The sequence below is a fragment of the Gymnoscopelus braueri genome (assembly GCF_963280865.1).
Source record: "Gymnoscopelus braueri genome assembly, chromosome: 5".
NCBI lineage: Eukaryota > Metazoa > Chordata > Actinopteri > Myctophiformes > Myctophidae > Gymnoscopelus > Gymnoscopelus braueri.
Genome location: NC_137606.1, coordinates 46,888,290 through 46,906,535, shown reverse-complemented (window position 1 = coordinate 46,906,535; position 18,246 = coordinate 46,888,290). Strand labels below are relative to the sequence as shown.

At 42.1% G+C, this 18,246-nt stretch overlaps 1 protein-coding gene across 1 annotated transcript in view; it reads left to right on the top strand.

Moving 5' to 3' along the window:
- Nucleotides 1-1,128: 1,128 nt before the first annotated feature.
- rsrc1 (arginine/serine-rich coiled-coil 1) overlaps nucleotides 1,129-18,246 on the top strand; it is a gene marked incomplete at its 5' end in the record, with an annotated part of 207,689 nt that continues 190,571 nt past the window's right edge. Inside the window, 2 exons of the mRNA XM_080429260.1 lie at nucleotides 1,129-1,190; nucleotides 1,719-1,832. Of these exons, the coding sequence (XP_080285386.1) occupies nucleotides 1,129-1,190; nucleotides 1,719-1,832 (176 nt within the window). The remainder of the gene's footprint in view (nucleotides 1,191-1,718; nucleotides 1,833-18,246) is intronic.

Genomic DNA, 18,246 nt, shown 5'->3' with positions numbered 1-18,246 from the left:
AGCAGGCAGACAAAATCACCACCCAATTGTATAAGTTCTATTGTATTAACATACTCTACCATGCAGATTGGACAACATTACATTTTATTCATTAAAAAAAGTTAAATAGTGAGGCTTTAACCATTTAAACCCTATATATGTCGTCGTACTACTAGGAAATTGCCTTTTACAAGCTCACAGTCACAACAACGCGTCGCAATGCAACTTGTTGTGAGCTTTTAGATCTGCTATTTTAGTGGTAAAAGAGCGGCGTAGCAGCAGTGAAAGGGCCCCTTGTTGAAGAACTGTATGACGTCCTGCTAACCTGGTATCATGTCTCTGATGCTTCAGGCCTCCCAGCAGACCTGCTCACTAAACCACAGTTTCCCAAACAGTGGGGCGATACCCATGCTTGGGTCACGAACCAATTTAAATGTCCCCTTCTTTAGTTTCCTACAAATATATATTATTTCAAAATGTAAATCACAACTTTTTCAACATTTTTCAAAAGTATTTCATAAATACAATCACAATAAATAAATACATAATGATGATAATAAAAAAACGTTTAAGAAGTAGTGAAAATAGCAGATCTACAAGCTAAAAAGTGTGGGAACCACTGCACTAACCAGTGCTAATTTTTTTAAGAGACGTCAAAAGACGTCATTGGCGGTGTGGGCTTACAAAAAACAGCCGTCAAAAGACGTCATTGGCAGGGAATGAGTTAATATTATATTTGGCCGCGGACCCCCACCTGAAAACATTTTCTGCCAGGGACCCCCATATAAGATTTGTGTTTTAAAAAATTCAAAATGTGTCCCATTTTATCAATAAAAAAAAATAAGTTTTTATGGCCGATCTGCAAGCCCACAACTCGTGAAACGTGGCACAATGCGACACGTTTCACAGACCCCCTGAACCCCCCCCCTAAGGATCCCTGGGGGTCCTGGACCCCACTTTCATAACCACCGCGCTAAACAACAGCAGGCCTAAGCAGACATTATAGACTGCTGAAATGTGTGTACTTTAAGGACACATTTGGGCCTGGAATAACCTGCAGACTAAAGATAAATAAATAAATAAATAAAAAGTATATATTTTTATATATGCATAGGAGATCTGGGAGCATGGTGTTAGATGGTTAGCGGGATGTTGTGGAAGCTGAACAGCGAAAAGGAGAGCTCTGAGCTGGAGGTGGCGAGGGACATGATGTGGGAAGGATTTGATAGACGTGCGTTTTCTTTACTTACTTTTTTTTACTGTGAATTATAGATTCTATAAGGCAGGAGGAACATCCAAGTGATGGTCTCTTATGAGGTTTGTTTGAGACACTAGAGCTAATGATGCAAGATTAAAGATTATTTATAGTTATATCCATTAATACAAGTATAAGAGATTAAAGAGAGTAAAATCCATGTGTTTTGGCTCCTCGACAGCAAAAAGAAAGATAGCAATACATTTAGAAAAATAAATAGCAGTGCAAATAGTACAAAAATAATAATACAATACAAATAAGTATTCTACTACTTCTTAGTTGTAACTTTCTAATCTTACCTGTATCTGTCCTGTTGTTTCGTTTCTGCTCCGGTGTTGCTGAGACACCAGAGGTCTATGTATCTATCTACAATAACAAATGCACAATTTATGTAAGGTGCCTTTGTTTTACGCAATTATGTACAATTATAAATATAAAGAGAGCTGTGTGTGTGTGTGTGTGTGTGTGTGCATGCCTCCCTCAGGCGTAGAAGACGCTCCAGCAGCAGTTCGTCTCATGGTTCATCTCGTAGGAGGAAGAGTCGCAGCGCAGAGCGAAGGAGCCACCGTTCACACAGGTCACGCAGCCGCGACAGGAGGTACACACACACACGCAGCTACACGCGCACACACACACACACGCATGCAACCACACACCCGCGTATACACACCACCACACCACTCGCTGTCCATGGTGCAATATCTTATATACTTTCAGATTAGATTTTGGTCAGAGCAACAACCAGCGTAGAATAATCTTTCTTCATCTGTAAACTCGCAAAAAAATCACCAATCACTAATGCATTTCAAGTACACTGTACTGTATGTATTTGTAGGTATATATTTCAAGTGCTATAATCTGCATCACTCTCATTAAACCATCAGTATTTAAAAGTTACATGTGGTATGTATGTTTGTATGTATGTATGTATGTATGTATGTATGTACGTACGTATGTATGTCTGTCTACTGTATAAACAAACGTATGATTTAAGTCCAGAAGTCATTGTGCAGTGAGTGAGAATAGAGATCTCATTGTACCTTCAATAACTACTTTGTGTGTGTGTGCGTGTGTGCGTGTGTGCGTGTGTGTGTGCGTGTGTGTGTGACATGCCTGCATAAGGAAGTTCTTTACAGATCATACTGTGCAACATCAGTGTATCAATACAGACTGATAGAGACTGTTACGTTTGCTTAGGTTTGGGTTAGTGAAACATAAGTGTATGCATATGTACTTGTGTGGCAGTGACAGCCGTGCACGCATTCCCCAGCCAGTCCTATCCCTCTTTCAGCTACACTATGTGCACTAAAATGCCCCATTCTGCCCACGGTTATGGGTCTATCGAGCCAACATGATGTCATTTCTACAGCCATATCTTTGTTTTTGTTTTTATTATTAAGTAGGACAATACAGAGACATGTAACAGGACAGAGAGGGAGACAGACATGCAGGTAGGACAGTAGAGAGACGGGTAACATAGAACACTAGGGGGACAGACATGCAGGTAGGACAGTAGAGAGACGGGTAACATAGAACACTAGGGGTACTGACATGCAGGTAGGACAGTAGAGAGACAGGTAACACAGGACAGGAGGGGACAGATATGCAGCACCAGTCTCCAGCAGGAATCGAACCAAGGGCCACTGTGATTTTCTGCTTGATGCACTATCCGGTAGAGCCCGAACCGATAACAGAGTTTTGTGTTCCGATCGAGAGTCCTAGCCCACAGGTTACCAATGTTTTAACAGATATTTTGTGAAAATGACAATTTGAAATTTGAAAACGTCTAATTTGAATAAAGCTTCTCTCTGAGAACTTTTATTAGCAAACAAAGAAATGAAAATAAACACAAATAATTTTGATAGTTTTTTCAATGTATAATTAAAGCTCTTTTCATATATTAACTTTAACAAATCCACTTTTTTTATCCATCAAAGTTATTTGTGTTTAACTTTAATTATACATTGAAAAAAAATCTTTTTTAACACATTGAATGCCAAAAACGGTCCGGACCGTTTTTGAGGGTCCAAACGAGAAGTGCCGAAAACGGTCCGGACCGTTTTTGACCCAATTCTATTTTTATACATGTGGGCCACGTGGGGCGCTAAAACGAAACTTTGACATCACCCAAGCAGTTTCTGAGAAGAAGAGGCTGGATCTGGCTCCATGTCAAAAATCCTTTGGTCGGCGTTTTCAATGTTATCTCCTTGATTAAAAGCTTAATATCTCCATTTCTTTTTAATGTGGTGGAAACGAGCCGTTTTCGATCGGCGATCACGCTGCAATGGAGGGTCGCGTTGGAAATATTATTGTTCCAGGCGTTAGTCGGGACCCTCCGCCGTCTCGCACGCACGCTTTGTTTACATGCATTTCCGCGTCGGGGCTTCTCACAGCACGAAATGTATAACGCAAGTGGATGGAAGAAATGCTGGCACTCAACGTATAATATTTTAATAAACCTCTGGCACCCAATGTGTTAACAAGCCCTGTTCAAACATTTCAGAAGTAGCTCGCAACTTGTTGCCTTGTGAGCTTGTACATTGGTTATTTTTGTAAATTTTCACCTACGACATGCCCTAAATAGGTACGCCAGGTTGAAAGTGGTTCAGAATCATGACACGTCGGCTGGACAATTGCAGATACCGATGTTAAAGAAAAAGAGTTAAATAATGGAGGACATGTCCAATATGTGGGCGGGGCTCTAGTGTGAACGGTGTTAATTGACAGCATAAGCTGTGTGAGTGCTAATGAAGCCGCTGGGTCACATCCAATCAGGAGACGTCTCCACCCTGCTCCTCCCCTCTTCTGGGAACAGCCCTCCTTCAACTCGTTAATGCAATTACAACATCATTAGCCATACATGCTTTGTGGAATTATGATGATTATTGGTACAATAGTTGGTTGTTGTTTTTTACGGGTAGGGACACATTTATTCATGCAAAAGGAGTGTCTATACACACACACACACACACACACACACACACACACACACACACACACACACACACATACACATACACATACACATACACATACACACCCACTAAACAGTGTATCCCTTTCAGGAACATAAAAGGGGGGGGGGGGATTTCTCTGTGTGTGGTGATCCATGTCATTAGCATAGCTAATCTGGTGCTAATGAACCAGTAAACTGTGCTGTTTTTAAATCCCTCTCTCACGCACACACTCGCGTGTCGTGCATGCACACACAAACACAAATGCACACATATGTGCTGCACAAGTGCAGAAACGGTTGTCGTAATATATGCGCGGGCAAAGCACCGTGTTTACTTGTGTGTGTGTTTGGCTGTGGGGGAGCGTAGAGTCATTTCAATCACAAAGGAAGCAGGGTTTTCATATCTTCATTACAGAGGTGTTTGGATGAAGGGAGGACAGAGCTAGCAAAGAAGACCAGAGCTTGGAGCGGCGGAGTGGCTCATGATGATGTCCAGAATCAGTTACTGTTAAGCTCCAACAATAACGTCTGGGCTATTCACAAATTGACTGTAGAGCGGGGTAAATACCGCACCAAATTTGCCGTTTGAACTTGGCAGAGAGACCGACGTACGTAGGCCCAAAACAAACCCCCCCCCTAATTCCTCACATGCTACTTGTGTATATAATGTGGTACAAGTCGCAGCCGCGGACAGTGTCGTTGGTGATTAAATGGCATTACTGGCATGGTGCTTAGATGAAAGGTGCAGGGGGATTATGGGAAGGTTTAGAATTACAGTCGATGATATGACTGTGTTTACAAACGCAGCGCTGTGATTAGGAAGGCCTGCGTTGTGTAATCGGCTTAACGACGACGAGCGAGGAGCAGGTGGGTTGGGTGGAGGTGGTTGAATGCTACATGGCGGAGTAAAGGGGGGCGGGGGGCTGTCGATAATGACATTGCTGACAAATTATGTGCAGTTTTTATCGCAGATTTTCTGCTCGTGTGAAACCGTTTGGTTGGTGGTGCTTTTGGACACAGCATCATGTCTGCATGGTAAAAGAGTTTTACAGTTAAATGGGTTATATATTTATTTTGAAATTGTAGAAATGGAACCATACAGTGTCCCCTTCAACCATTGGTGTGACAACTGAGCTATTGGTGTGACAACTGAGTCATTTTTTGTTCTGTAGGCTGTTAGCTGTCGTAAATGGGAATAATTTAGGCAAAGTATCTTGGGTGTTCTACGTATGTTGAGCTTTATAGCGTTTTGTCCTTCTTTTAAAACAAATGTTTATGGTAGCCGAGCATTAATGTTAAATAAGTTAACGATTATAGTTTATCCTAAACTGTTTATTTGTTCTGGGATAGCTTTTATGCTGCCACCAGTATACAGTCATGGCCAGAGGCATTGTTTTCGGGTTGTTCTTCCGTCCGTTCGTCCGCACCAGTGTCGTGAACATGCTCTCCCTTGAGGGACTTGATTACATCTGGCATGAACGTCCACAAGTCGTTGGTCAAAGGTCAAGTTCATTGTGACATCACAGAGCACGTTCATTAAATTCCTTTAAAAGTCACTACATACAGTATGAGTCTGGACAGACACGGATGTAAACAGCAAAGTAGATTAGATAGTGAAGATTGATGAGAAAGTGAGGGCACGGGTACCCCGAGGTGGGAATTGAACCGGGGACACTGCGGTCACTCGGTACAGCAGCTCCCTAACCCACAAGGACGTGCCACATTCTGCATTCTTTGAAGGATGAGCTTAACCACTTAAACAGTATATACTTCTTTTACCACAGTATCCCGGGGGTCTATACTGGGTCCCCTCCCCTTTTCCCTTCGACACCAAATCTCTTTGCCAAAAATAGCCGATCTACAAGCTTACAATGCATGTGTTTGAGACGCGCTGTGAGGTTGTAGATTGGCTATTTTCACCAAATGGTCGCCCCCCAGAATAGGGAAGTTCATGTGTTAGGTATCCAGAGGAATAAAGCAAAGGGTGGGGTTGGGAGGATGCCGCGTACAGTTGCTCTGTCTCCCATCACTCAGTGGAGCGTGCACGGGTGTGTGTGTGTGTGTGTGTGTGTGTGTGTGTGTGTGTGTGTGTGTGTGTGTGTGTGTTGGAGGCTCCCAGGTCGGGGATGAGGCTTCCTGAGCTGGGCTGCAAGGGGCTGGCTGATGGATCAGAGCGGGATTGAGTGGACAGGACCTCATGATTGATACGCAGACAGGGATATGAGGCTCCTGCCTTCCACCCGACCACCACTTTAACCCGCCGCCACGTCCAGCATACGAAGGAGGGAGAGAGAGAGATGTACTAGTAGCAATTGTAGTTGGAGGGAGAAGAAGTTCAAATGGAATGGTGGTAGTGGTGGTGGGGCGTAGGAGGAGAGAGAGAGGGTAGGGAGAAGAGGTGAAAGGAGGGATGACAAAAGAGGGAGAGAGAACGGATGGGGGGGGGGGATATTATTCAGAAGAAATGAGAATAATAACGTGTGAACTGGAGAAGATTAGGACCATAGTTGTGCTGCCGTGGGCGGAGGGAGGGAATATTATTACCTCCTTTTCCATCTCTAATGTATGAATAAAAAATAAAGAGATACATGAAATAAGAATAATGCTCTATCTTGTGTTTACCATCTATCGTTAGCTCCCACGCCTTCTCTCTCTTTCTGTCCTTACTTCTCTCTCTTTCTCTCGTTCTCTTTGTTTCTCTCTTTTATTCTTTCTTTCTTTTCCTTCATTCTCTCTCAATCAGAGGAGAACAAGCCCCCCCCCCCAGAGGCAGCCAATCTTGCCCTGAAATGTAAAACAGACAAGAGGAGCAGATTACCTATTTGCCATTAATGTTTATTCTCTTTGATGTGAGCAGGCAGATCTGGGCTTGTGGTGTGTGTGTGTGTGTGTGTGTGCGCGTGCGTGCGTGCGTATGGGGGTCTATTCCACTGGGTGAGATAGAGTTGGGGTAGTGTGCGTCACAGCAGATGAGTGCATGGCAGCACACAGCGTTCTGATGTGAACCTGAACCCAGCATGCTCCACCATCACAGTCGCATCACAGCGGGGACAGTTGTAGGTGAGCTCAGTGGAGCTGACCGGGTGCCAGCAGCAGGTGTTCAGTGTGTTCGTTGTGTGCCTCCTTGTCAGCCAGTCACCCATTCATTCATTCCTTCACTCTTCCCATTTAGGGATGGGACGATATGAAAAATTCACGTCACAATTATTGTGACCAAAATAATCGTGATTTTACGATATTATCGCAATAATCAAAATATGCTTAAAACTCTTAAAAGGACACTTTTGTTAACCACTTGAACCCCGGCATCCATAGTCTGGGGCGGAACATTGTGAGGTTGTGAGGTTGTAGATCTTCTATTTTTGGCAAAGAGATTTAGAGAGTGAAAAAAAGATCAACTACATTCTTTTCAGGTGCGTTTTACCAATTCTAGAGAGTTTTAAGTGGTACCGTATATGCAGTTCGGCAAAGGTGAATTGATCCCAGTGTATGACGGAGGACAATTTCAAGATAAACGATAATAACGATTTATCGTCCCATCCCTGGACCCATTCATTCATCCACTCTTAAACCATTCATATTTAGAGGCTCTCTCAGTAAAAGGGGAAGGCGTGGGACCTCTCAGCCAGGGCTTGAAACATCCATTATCTTCTGTGAGTATTCTATAACCTTTTTGATTAAACGAATAATCGAGAAGAGCTTTTTTAATACATCAACCGGAAAAACATTAGATTTTTTTTTTAAATAATCGGCTACATCAAGTACTCTGATTAACCACTTAAACCCCATTTTATACTTTGTCCTACTATCGTATGGCACGAAAAATAGCCTCACATTTGAGCTTTTAGAGACGCTCTTATTTGATTGAAATTAATTATTTTATTGAAATCAATATTTTTTTAAATAATCGATTAAATCCATTACTTTTATGTACTATTGTACCCCTACTCTCAACCTCTCATCCAGCCCCCAAAATGAAAAGCAGCCATTGCATTGAAGTGCAGATATTCACCCCATACATGCATACACACACACACACACCACATGCATGTGCATTGTGCATAGGCAGGCATACACAACACACCCCCACACACAGGCATGCGTGTTCAAGCGCTTACGTCGGTCATTAATATTTCAGCGGTATGTTGTGTTAGCAGGGCAAAGTGCTAGCGTCAGGGTTTAGCCCCCGCTAACAGCAGAGCATCTTCAACACTGGGTCTGATGTCACGCCTAGGAGACCTGCAATTATACCTGGCACACGCAGATTAAAGTTCTCAGTCGCCACCACTTATTTCAGTCATTTGGATTCCATAGAAGTCAACATGTCTTTTATATTTAGCATTTATATTTATACTTTGGCTATTCAAAAATAGCAGATATACAAGCTCATACTATGAGCTTGTAGATCTGATATTTTTTGAAAAATCGTGATTTCTTTTTGCAAATGTTTGAATATATATATATATATATATATATATATATATATATATATTAGCGGAGCGGCTAAATGCTTTTTTCTGGCAGAATCTTTCAATTTATGATACAAGCGTGAAAATTGGCATGAGCAGTCTCCATGGGTCACTTGACAAGAAAATTGTCCGAGGCAGTTGTAATTTCAAGATGGTGGCCATTTTTCAAGATGGCCGACATCTTAGTGGGCAGTTAAGTGATATGATGGTTTATTTGGTGATACAAGCATGAAAATTGGCATGAATAGTCTCTGTGGGTCACTTGACAATAGGCCACCCACAGCTACTTGACATTTCAACATGGCGGCCATTTTTCAAGATGGCCAACACTTTAGTGGAGCAATTAAGTTATATAATGGTTTATTTGGTGATACAAGCATGAAAATTGATATGAGCAGTCTCTGTGGGTCACTTGACAATATGCCACCCACAGCTACTTGAAATTTCAAGATGGCGGCCATTTTTCAAGATGGCCGACACTTTAGTGGAGCATTATGTATTGGGTTCCTCAAAAAGCTCTGTCAAGAGAGGTTGTTTGACTGTGTTTTGTCTGACTCCTCGCCCACGACCTGTCCAGTTTGGTAAAACCTGTCAGGAGTTGCCTCCCACTGGCATAGCTCTCAGGGTTCACTGAGGTACTCAAGCTCCCTTACCACGACACGGTAACAGTCACAAGGGAGGATTTTTTTTTTTTTTTTTTTTAACTAACAGCCATTACATGTGTCAAATAAATACTAAGAGATGGGGGAACAAAAAATATGACTAATAAATTAGCACAGTTGAGGTGCTGATTAGCACAGTTGTGGTGCTGAACGGACAGTGCTCCAAAATTATAATTGAGCAATGGCTAATACTGAATGGCAGTAGCCACGGAACCATGACAAACTATAGTAAGGAACTAAACTGAAAATGTGCTTCACTGTTACGTATGGCAGTGGAAGGCAGTGGAAGCAATGTTACAAAGTAACAACTGAAAATTACACACTAATAGACTGGTGACAAAGTAAAACATGATGCACCGATGTGGCGAGGGGAAGCCGAGCCATAGGCCTACACTTGAAAACAAAGAGGACAACGGGGAAAAACTCTGGCAAAATAAACATGCAAATAGGTTCTAGCAGGGGCAACTACATAGGCATGTGCAACTGAGTCCATATTTGAAGCACTTACACCTTCCAGTACATGCCTTGGTGCACCCACATTTGGTCAACTCCCAACAACTCTCCGCAATAGGTGGAAGTGGAGTCCAGAAGACTTTCCACTTCTCGTCCTGTTCCACCCATCCCCAGTCAGATGGGCTCGGCATTTGTGGATGTCGCTTCAATGCCTGTCCCCACACGTATCCAGCCTCATAAGAAGCACGTTTGGCATGCTCTTTGAGTGCTGCTTGAGTTGGTGGGATCAAGTCATAATGTCTTTGCTTTCTGGCAAAGAGATCAAGCCTGGCCTCGTTCACAGTTGTGACATCGCTGGACCTGTCATACATGAGCACAACAAATCTCTCCAAAGCTTGCAGGTCACTATCCTCCACTGCAGAGGGACATTCGCTGAGTGTTGCAAATGTGTTTGACAACTGTGCAATTGCAATGTCTGATTTGAATACCCCATGATTCAAATGTGACTTGATATCTACACCATGTTCAATATTGCAGATGAACTGAAGAAGCGTTGGTGGAACAGATTCTTCAACAAATCCCTCATGGAATTTGTTGTCAAACTTTGTCTTGTGATTAAGCATCTCTCTACGTATGATGCTGGCAGCCTTAGCTAAGTGTATGGCTTCAGCTTCACTGTATTTGTTTACATTTGAAAGAACAGAGCTGACATCCCTCTTGAATGCAAGCAGTACATCACGTCCTGCCTTGTGTTCTTCTAGCTCAGGTATGCTAGAAAGCAGCTGCTCCTTCAGTCTGGTTGAATTCACACTTGGTGATTCGACACCAAGTTGCTGCAGTCGTTGCTTGTAGAGAGAGACTAGATCTGCAAGCTTGAATATTATTGGATCTGTGCCGTCACTTGTGATCTTCATGTCCGTGATGTAGATGACAAGTTCTGAAAAACTTGAGGTATACCAGTTATGGCTAGCTGAGCTTTTGAGGCTCTGCTCATGCTTGAGGGCATTGAGATGGTCTCGCTCTCTGTTGTACAGTCCAACAAGACAGGCAGGATGGTATTTAAATTCCTGTGCAACAACATCACCAGCAATAAGCTTTGCAATGAGCTTTTTGTCGCTTAAATTCCTGGCACATTCATTAACCCGTTCATTAAGTTTCATTGTCATTGCGTCACGTAAGGAGGACGTTGCACTCTCATCTTCACAGATAAAGCACAAAGCTTTCGAGGGCTGGGATCTTCTTGGCCTCTTGACATGGATATCTTTGGTACCTTCGGTGTCTTCAGCAGATGTAGATGCTCTCTTTCGGGCCCTTTCCAGCTCTGTGTTTGCTCTGTTTCTTGTCAATGTGCTTTCTATGCCATCACCTTCATCTAGTCGGGTTAGACTAAGTAAGATAGGCAGAGCATTGATCTTATGAAATAATGGAACATTTCTTGCAATGGTATCATAACCAGTACGTTCGTGCTCTCTGTTGAATAAACTCGGCTGAATGAGTTTTTCCTTGGTGACCTGCTGACAAATGAAACATCTGTCCCAGTTAGTTTTCTCAACTGTTATGATGGCTTCTGCCATGTCTGCAGCATAGGCAGAGGCCGAGGGTTTATCCTTTTACCACCTTTTACCAAGCACTTTGATGTATGGGATACAACTAAGTTCGTGCCTTAACCCTACACTTAGTCCGATCGTTCATCCAATGCCATTTAAATCCCGTGCGATCTGTACACCATCCGGTTAACTAAAACCCCATTAACCTTGGCTCGGCTCTCCCGCGCTGGCACAACCTGTCAATTCAGGTGCGGCTATCTAATTGTTTTGGGGTAAATTAGACAGCATTTGGGATACTAACTTTCAATTAGCTGACATTGAACCCCACTCTGAGTTTAACAGCAGTGATATCACCAGTGTGCCCTGGTAGTGCAGATATTCACTCTTATCTAATCTATCTATGATCAACAAATCAACACAACTGTATTGTGATGTGTTAAAAGTTGTTCTTTAGCATAATAACAATAATCGTATAATTGTCCTTAATGAAAAAAAATACATACATTTCTATGAGAAAATGTATCTTTTGAGGATCCAGGGGGTGGCCATCTTGAAAATAGAAATTTCAAGTGGCTGGGAGTGTTTTCTTGTCAAGCAACCCTTAGAGACTGCTCATGCCAATTGTAATGCTTGTATCACCAAATAAACCATTATATAACTTAATTGCTCCACTAAAGTGTTGGCCATCTTTAAAAATGGCCGCCATCTTGAAATGTCAAGTAGCTGTGGGTGGCCTATTGTCAAGTGACCCACAGAGACTGCTCATGCCAATTTTCATGCTTGTATCACCAAATAAACCATTATATAACTTAATTGCTCCACTAAAGTGTTGGCCATCTTGAAAAATGGCCGCCATCTTGAAATTTCAAGTAGCTGTGGGTGGCCTATTGTCAAGTGACCCACAGAGACTGCTCATGCCAATTGTCATGCTTGTATCACCAAATGAACCATTATATAACTTTAATGCTCCACTAAAGTGTCGGCCATCTTGAAAAATGGCCTCCATCTTGAAATTTCAAGTAGCTGTGGGTGGCATATTGTCAAGTGACCCACAGAGACTGCTCATATCAATTTTCATGCTTGTATCACCAAATAAACCATTATATAACTTAATTGCTCCACTAAAGTGTTGGCCATCTTGAAAAATGGCCGCCATCTTGAAATTTCAAGTAGCTGTGGGTGGCCTATTGTCAAGTGACCCACAGAGACTGCTCATGCCAATTTTCATGCTTGTATCACCAAATAAACCATCATATCACTTAACTGCACACTAAGGTGTCGGCCATCTTGAAAAATGGCCGCCATCTTGAAATTACAACTGCCTCGGACAATTTTCTTGTCAAGTGACCCATGGAGACTGCTCATGCCAATTTTCACGCTTGTATCATAAATTGAAAGATCGTAGCACTTATCTGCTCCGCTATATATATATATATATATATATATATATATATATTTTTTTTTTAAAGTGAACATTTGTAGCTCAAAAGATTCTACAAATGTCTTCTAAATCCTAACAGTTAATAAAAAAGTTTCTAATTTATATCAGTGGTTCAATTTGAGTAAAAAAAAAATATATATATATTCAGATTTGTTCACATTTTCATGAAATTCTAAAAATAGCAAGCTCGTATGAGCTTGTAGATCTGCTATTTTTTGAATAGCCAAAGAAATCTAAAAATGACACGGATGCGTTCCCGATTAGTGGTCAAACTAGCAACATGTTCAATCTTCCAGAAAATCCTAATGATCTCAGATATTTCATAAAAGCAAAGCTTAAGCCTCTGGCGTCCGGCATTTTGCTTGAAAATACAAACAATGAATACCCTTTTTTGTCAGGGCTGGTATGGACGACTTTAGCATCAATCTACAATTTATTTTACGACTTTCATTTTTGCTTGTTACACACCAGAAGACAGACAGGTAGTGTAATTATACACTTAGTTGGTACACACCAGAAGACAGACAGGTAGTCAGATAAATGCACACTTGCAGATTTCATTCAAAACTCACCTAAAGCACTACACATTATCTCTGTAGGCATGCAGAGCTTTGATTTTCCACACCGATTGGATATAACTGGCTAGCAAAGTTTGTAGGAGGGGCCTATGTTACAAACAACGGCCAAAACCCTGAACACATCGTCCGATTGACCCAAACTTTAATTTAAGGGCTTCTACACAACGCAGAGCCAAAAGCGATATCACATAGAACCATTAGGGGTGCTATAAATGTGACAAATGTTTTTTTCCTTCTTCCCCAAATAAGGTACAAATGATCTCGGAAGTCATGTGACAGTGAGCACCAAATAGCTTTTTTATATTCCATACGGGTTGCCTGTAATTGGCTTCCAAAATGAGTGGGAGGCGCCTATTTTCTTATTGGGTTTTTAAAACAAAAAACGCTGTAGAAGATGATCTCTGAATCTGGTTATTATAGTGGTGAATCTGGTTATTATAGTGGTGAATCTGGTTATTATAGTGGTGAATCTGGTGAATCTGGTTATTATAGTGGTGAATCTGGTTATTATAGTGGTGAATCTGGTTATTATAGTGGTGAATCTGGTGAATCTGGTTATTATAGTGGTGAATCTGGTTATTATAGTGGTGAATCTGATTATTATAGTGGTGAATCTGGTTATTATAGTGGTGAATCTGGTTATTATAGTGGTGAATCTGGTTATTATAGTGGTGAATCTGGTTATTATAGTGGTGAATCTGGTTATTATAGTGGTGAATCTGGTTATTATAGTGGTGAATCTGGTTATTATAGTGAATAAGGCTGATTATTTGACTAAAGCTTGATTAGTACAGTACTTCACTTGCTAAAAGAAAGCCAATCTAGCTGTTGCAATGCGAACCGTTGCGAGCTTGTAGACATCAGCACATTTCGGCAAACGACACTGTCATACAACGGTGTGTAGATTAAACGTTTAAGGCTGACACAAGGACTACAGAAGGAAATGACGTGGCCTCCTCTGCCTCCAGGGTATTTTGGTGATAACAGCAAAGGTTTTTCGAGTGGGCAAATCGAGTGTGTGTGTGTGTGTGTGTGTGTGTGCACGTGTGTGTGTGTGTGTGTGTGTGTGTGAGAGAGCGATTGCCCGGTATTTATTTCACCCAGCAATTTTCCCCCTGTATGAGATGAGGTGCTGTACATCTGCTTGATGGCTTGTCCTGCCAAGCACGGCTACGGGGCGTGTGTGCAAGGTCACCCTCCTCCCATGATGCTCTGCTGCCTGGGAGGAAGGAGGGGTGGGGTGGGGGGAAGGGGGGATAGACCTGGCATAAAAGGGAGAGAAAGAAGGGAAAACAGGACAGTGGGTGCGGGACTGAGAGAGGGGAAACGAGTGCGTGTAAGCAATTCCCACTGCTGTTGAGTTTTTTTTTCTTTCTTTGTTGTATGAGTGTTGCATAAGAATGTAGGCGAATGTAGGCGATCTACAAGCTCTCAACGCGTTGTGAGCTTGACGAGCGTGCCGTCGGAGTTGTCAAGCCACAGTCAGGGATTCCCAACTTGTTCCCAATTTGTTTTCATTGTGGTACCAATAAATAGGAACTTAACCCATTCAAACTGGGAACGCATACTGTCATTTTAGATTTTTTTTTTAGCTGTAACCATTATTTTATACTTTGGGCTATTCAAAAATAACAGATCTACAAGCTCGTAGTGCGGCACTCTGTGCCGGGCTACAAGCTTGTAGATCTACAAAAAAATTATAATAATTGTGATTTTTTTTTGCAAATTGTTGAGTATGTATGTTTTTTAAAGCGAACATTTGTAACTCAAATCTTTGCTTCTAGGGATTCTACAAATGTCAGTTTAAAAAATATATAAATTATGTTGCTATAATATCAGTGGTTCTCATACTTTTTCATGTCAAGGACTACCCAAAATGATATGTATTTGTCCGCAGACCCCCCCCCCCCATCTCAAAATATTTTGTTCCAGGGACCTCCACCAGAGGCAAAGATTTGCACACATTTTCACAAATGTTTTTCCTCAAAAATAGCAGATATACAATTTTAGCTGCAGTGTGAAGTGGTCAGATTTGTGGGCCACCAACGCTTACAAGGTTTTCAAGGGCATGGGCCCTGATCTTGAACCACTGGAATAGGTTCTTGCGTGAACCAAAACAAGAGGCCCTCCCTTCCCCTATTCCTCCGCACGTCTCAGCCAATCACAGGCTTTTGAGCTGAAGTGCGATGGAATTGCTTGCACACGACACAGAGTGGTAGAATGGAAAGTGGGGCAAAGCGTGGAGAAATAAAAGCATGGAGTGCCATTAACAGGTGTTTATGTTAGGTGACGGGCTGTGAGGTCTGGCTAGTGGGCCTCACACCGCCTTCCTTAAGACCAGGAACTGCAGTTCCCCTCTCAGGTGGCCGAGGGGGAAGTTTTCTTTGTGTGTGTGTGTGTGTGTGTGTGTGTGTGTGTGTGTGTGTGTGTGTGTGTGTGTGTGTGTGTGTGTGTGTGTGTGTGTGTGTGTGTGTGTGTGTGTGTGTGTGTGTGTGTGTGTGTGTGTGTGTGTGTGTGTGTGTGTGTGTGTGTGTGTGTGTGTGTGTGTGTGTGTGTGTGTGTGTGATGTGGCAGGTGGTTTGGGGTGTTGCTACGTTGCTGTATACGAGGGGAACTGCTCTTGGGTGTGTGTTAGGGCCGAGCAATATGGATCAAATCAATATCATGACATTTGTGACCAAATACACAAAAAAAAACAAAAAACAGACAGATTATCTCTACTGTGGAAAATATTGTTGTATAACGGTGCTTTCACAAAATATTTACACAAGGAGATTTATGATAAATAATCATCAATAATAACTATATAATAACGAATTGGATAAATGGGCAAATAATAGACCAGCTGTTGTATAACAACACTATAAGTTGAGAAGATTACATGACTTTACTGTAATGCATCCTTTAAAACCAGGAAAAGGCAACACTTATGTCATATCAATGCAATGCAATCCTAAATCCCAGATGTTATCTAAGTCTCGCATCACGTTATCGATATAGTGTCGATATATGGCCCTGTGTGTGTGTCTGTGTGCTATTTTTTTAATAGGATTAATTAATCGTGATTAAGGGTCCTGTTTTTTCTTCTTTTTTTTTTTATGTGGTTACCCTATCATAGGACCATAAGTCAGAGGGTATGTTGAAGGATCTGCCCTCTCCTTACCCTTTCTGTTCTTCTCTCTCCCTCTCTCAACTCCTTCCTCTGTTTACCAGCCTTGCAAAGTGTTGATTTAAACTGAAGGATGACCTGGTTTGGTTCCTCTGCCTCTTGTATTCCACTCCATAAAAACCAACGCGCTTCCAGTCGCGAGATCTGAACACGTTTGTTGTTGCTCTTTTCACCGTCTCTCTCTCCCCCTCTTTTCTCCCCCCCCCTCATCTCTCTCTCTCTCTCTTTCTCCCTCAGTGTTGTCTTTTTTTATTTATCCACTATAAAGGCCAGTGGAGCGCTCGCTCCACTTTGTTGTCAGAAACCTTTATTTACCAAAGGGAGGGGTAAGTGACTGACATGGACAGAGTCTTTCATCCCCTCCTCGCCGCGAGCTGTGTTCCCCTTTACCGCCAGAGGAAGACCCCCCTCTCCCCCCAACACCACCCCCCCACCCCCCAGGCCCACACCCCACTACTAGCCCTCTCCCCTGAGAAACAACAAACCAACCAACCAACCTATAGCCTTACAGTCTGCTCTGCTAACACACACACACACACACACACACACACACACACACACACACACACACACACACACACACACACACACACACACACACACACACACACACACACACACACACACACACACACACACACACACACACACACACACACACACAAAACAGAGCACCTCACAAAAATGCAGCTCTCTGCCAATCTCGTATATGCACACAAGACACAATCAAATGAGAAAAACGGTTCCAAACAAAGACATAACATCAAAGCGTCACCCCATTTTTGTCCGTCTTGACGTGCATTGGGTGCTACAGAGAAGAAACATGCACTTTTATTTTATTAAATTATTTGTTTTTACTTTAGCTGTTTTCCATTTTAGGAACTTTTAGGGGGAAATGTAGACAATAAAAATCAAAGAATTTAATAAATCTTGTTTGTTCACTAGAGTCTGGATACTGGATAGTTGGTACCAATATTAGGGAGAAAAGATTTAGTATATATCGTTTAATCTGCTGATGTTCTTTGTCACACACTGTCAGTCCACTGAAAGTGTCAAATTAACAGGGAAATGAACAATTTCTAAATTACCCCAGGCATAATTTTCTGCATTTTGTTCTGTAAGAAAAGTTTTCATGTCATCACATATTACACAACATATACGCTGATACTGTTGGTCGATAATATCGGCTGACCGATACATATCAGTGGGGCTCTGTTGTTCACACAAACCCCCTTGAAAGTGTGGCAGCTCAGTGCACCTCATTTACACATTTTATGTAGCTGTCTGTGTGAAATCTAGAACCGCAGAGCACAAATCTCATAGTTGTCCTGCTCCTTTTCTTTCTGTTGTCTATTTTATCAACCTTTTTGTTGGGTGGCATGAAGTTAGGCCCTTCCACATGTGAAAGAATCTACATTTAAAAACTGTACTGTGTGGCCTCAACGTCGAACAGAATCCCCCAGGCGCCCTTCTTTTTTCCCTCTACACCAAATCTCTTCACTGAAAATAGCTGATCTACAAGCTCCGCGACACGTTGTGAGCTTGTAGATCAGCTATATTCCCTTAATGTTCACCCCAGAATAGGCATGCTAGGGTTCAAGTGGTTATACTTACGTTATACATGATGATGTGATACTAGTCACATCATCATGTGCTAAGCAAGTCAGCCAGTTGTTTAAATTGTAACTACCCTAGTTTCAGAAATTTACCTCAGAATTCACAAATTTGGAAAAAGGG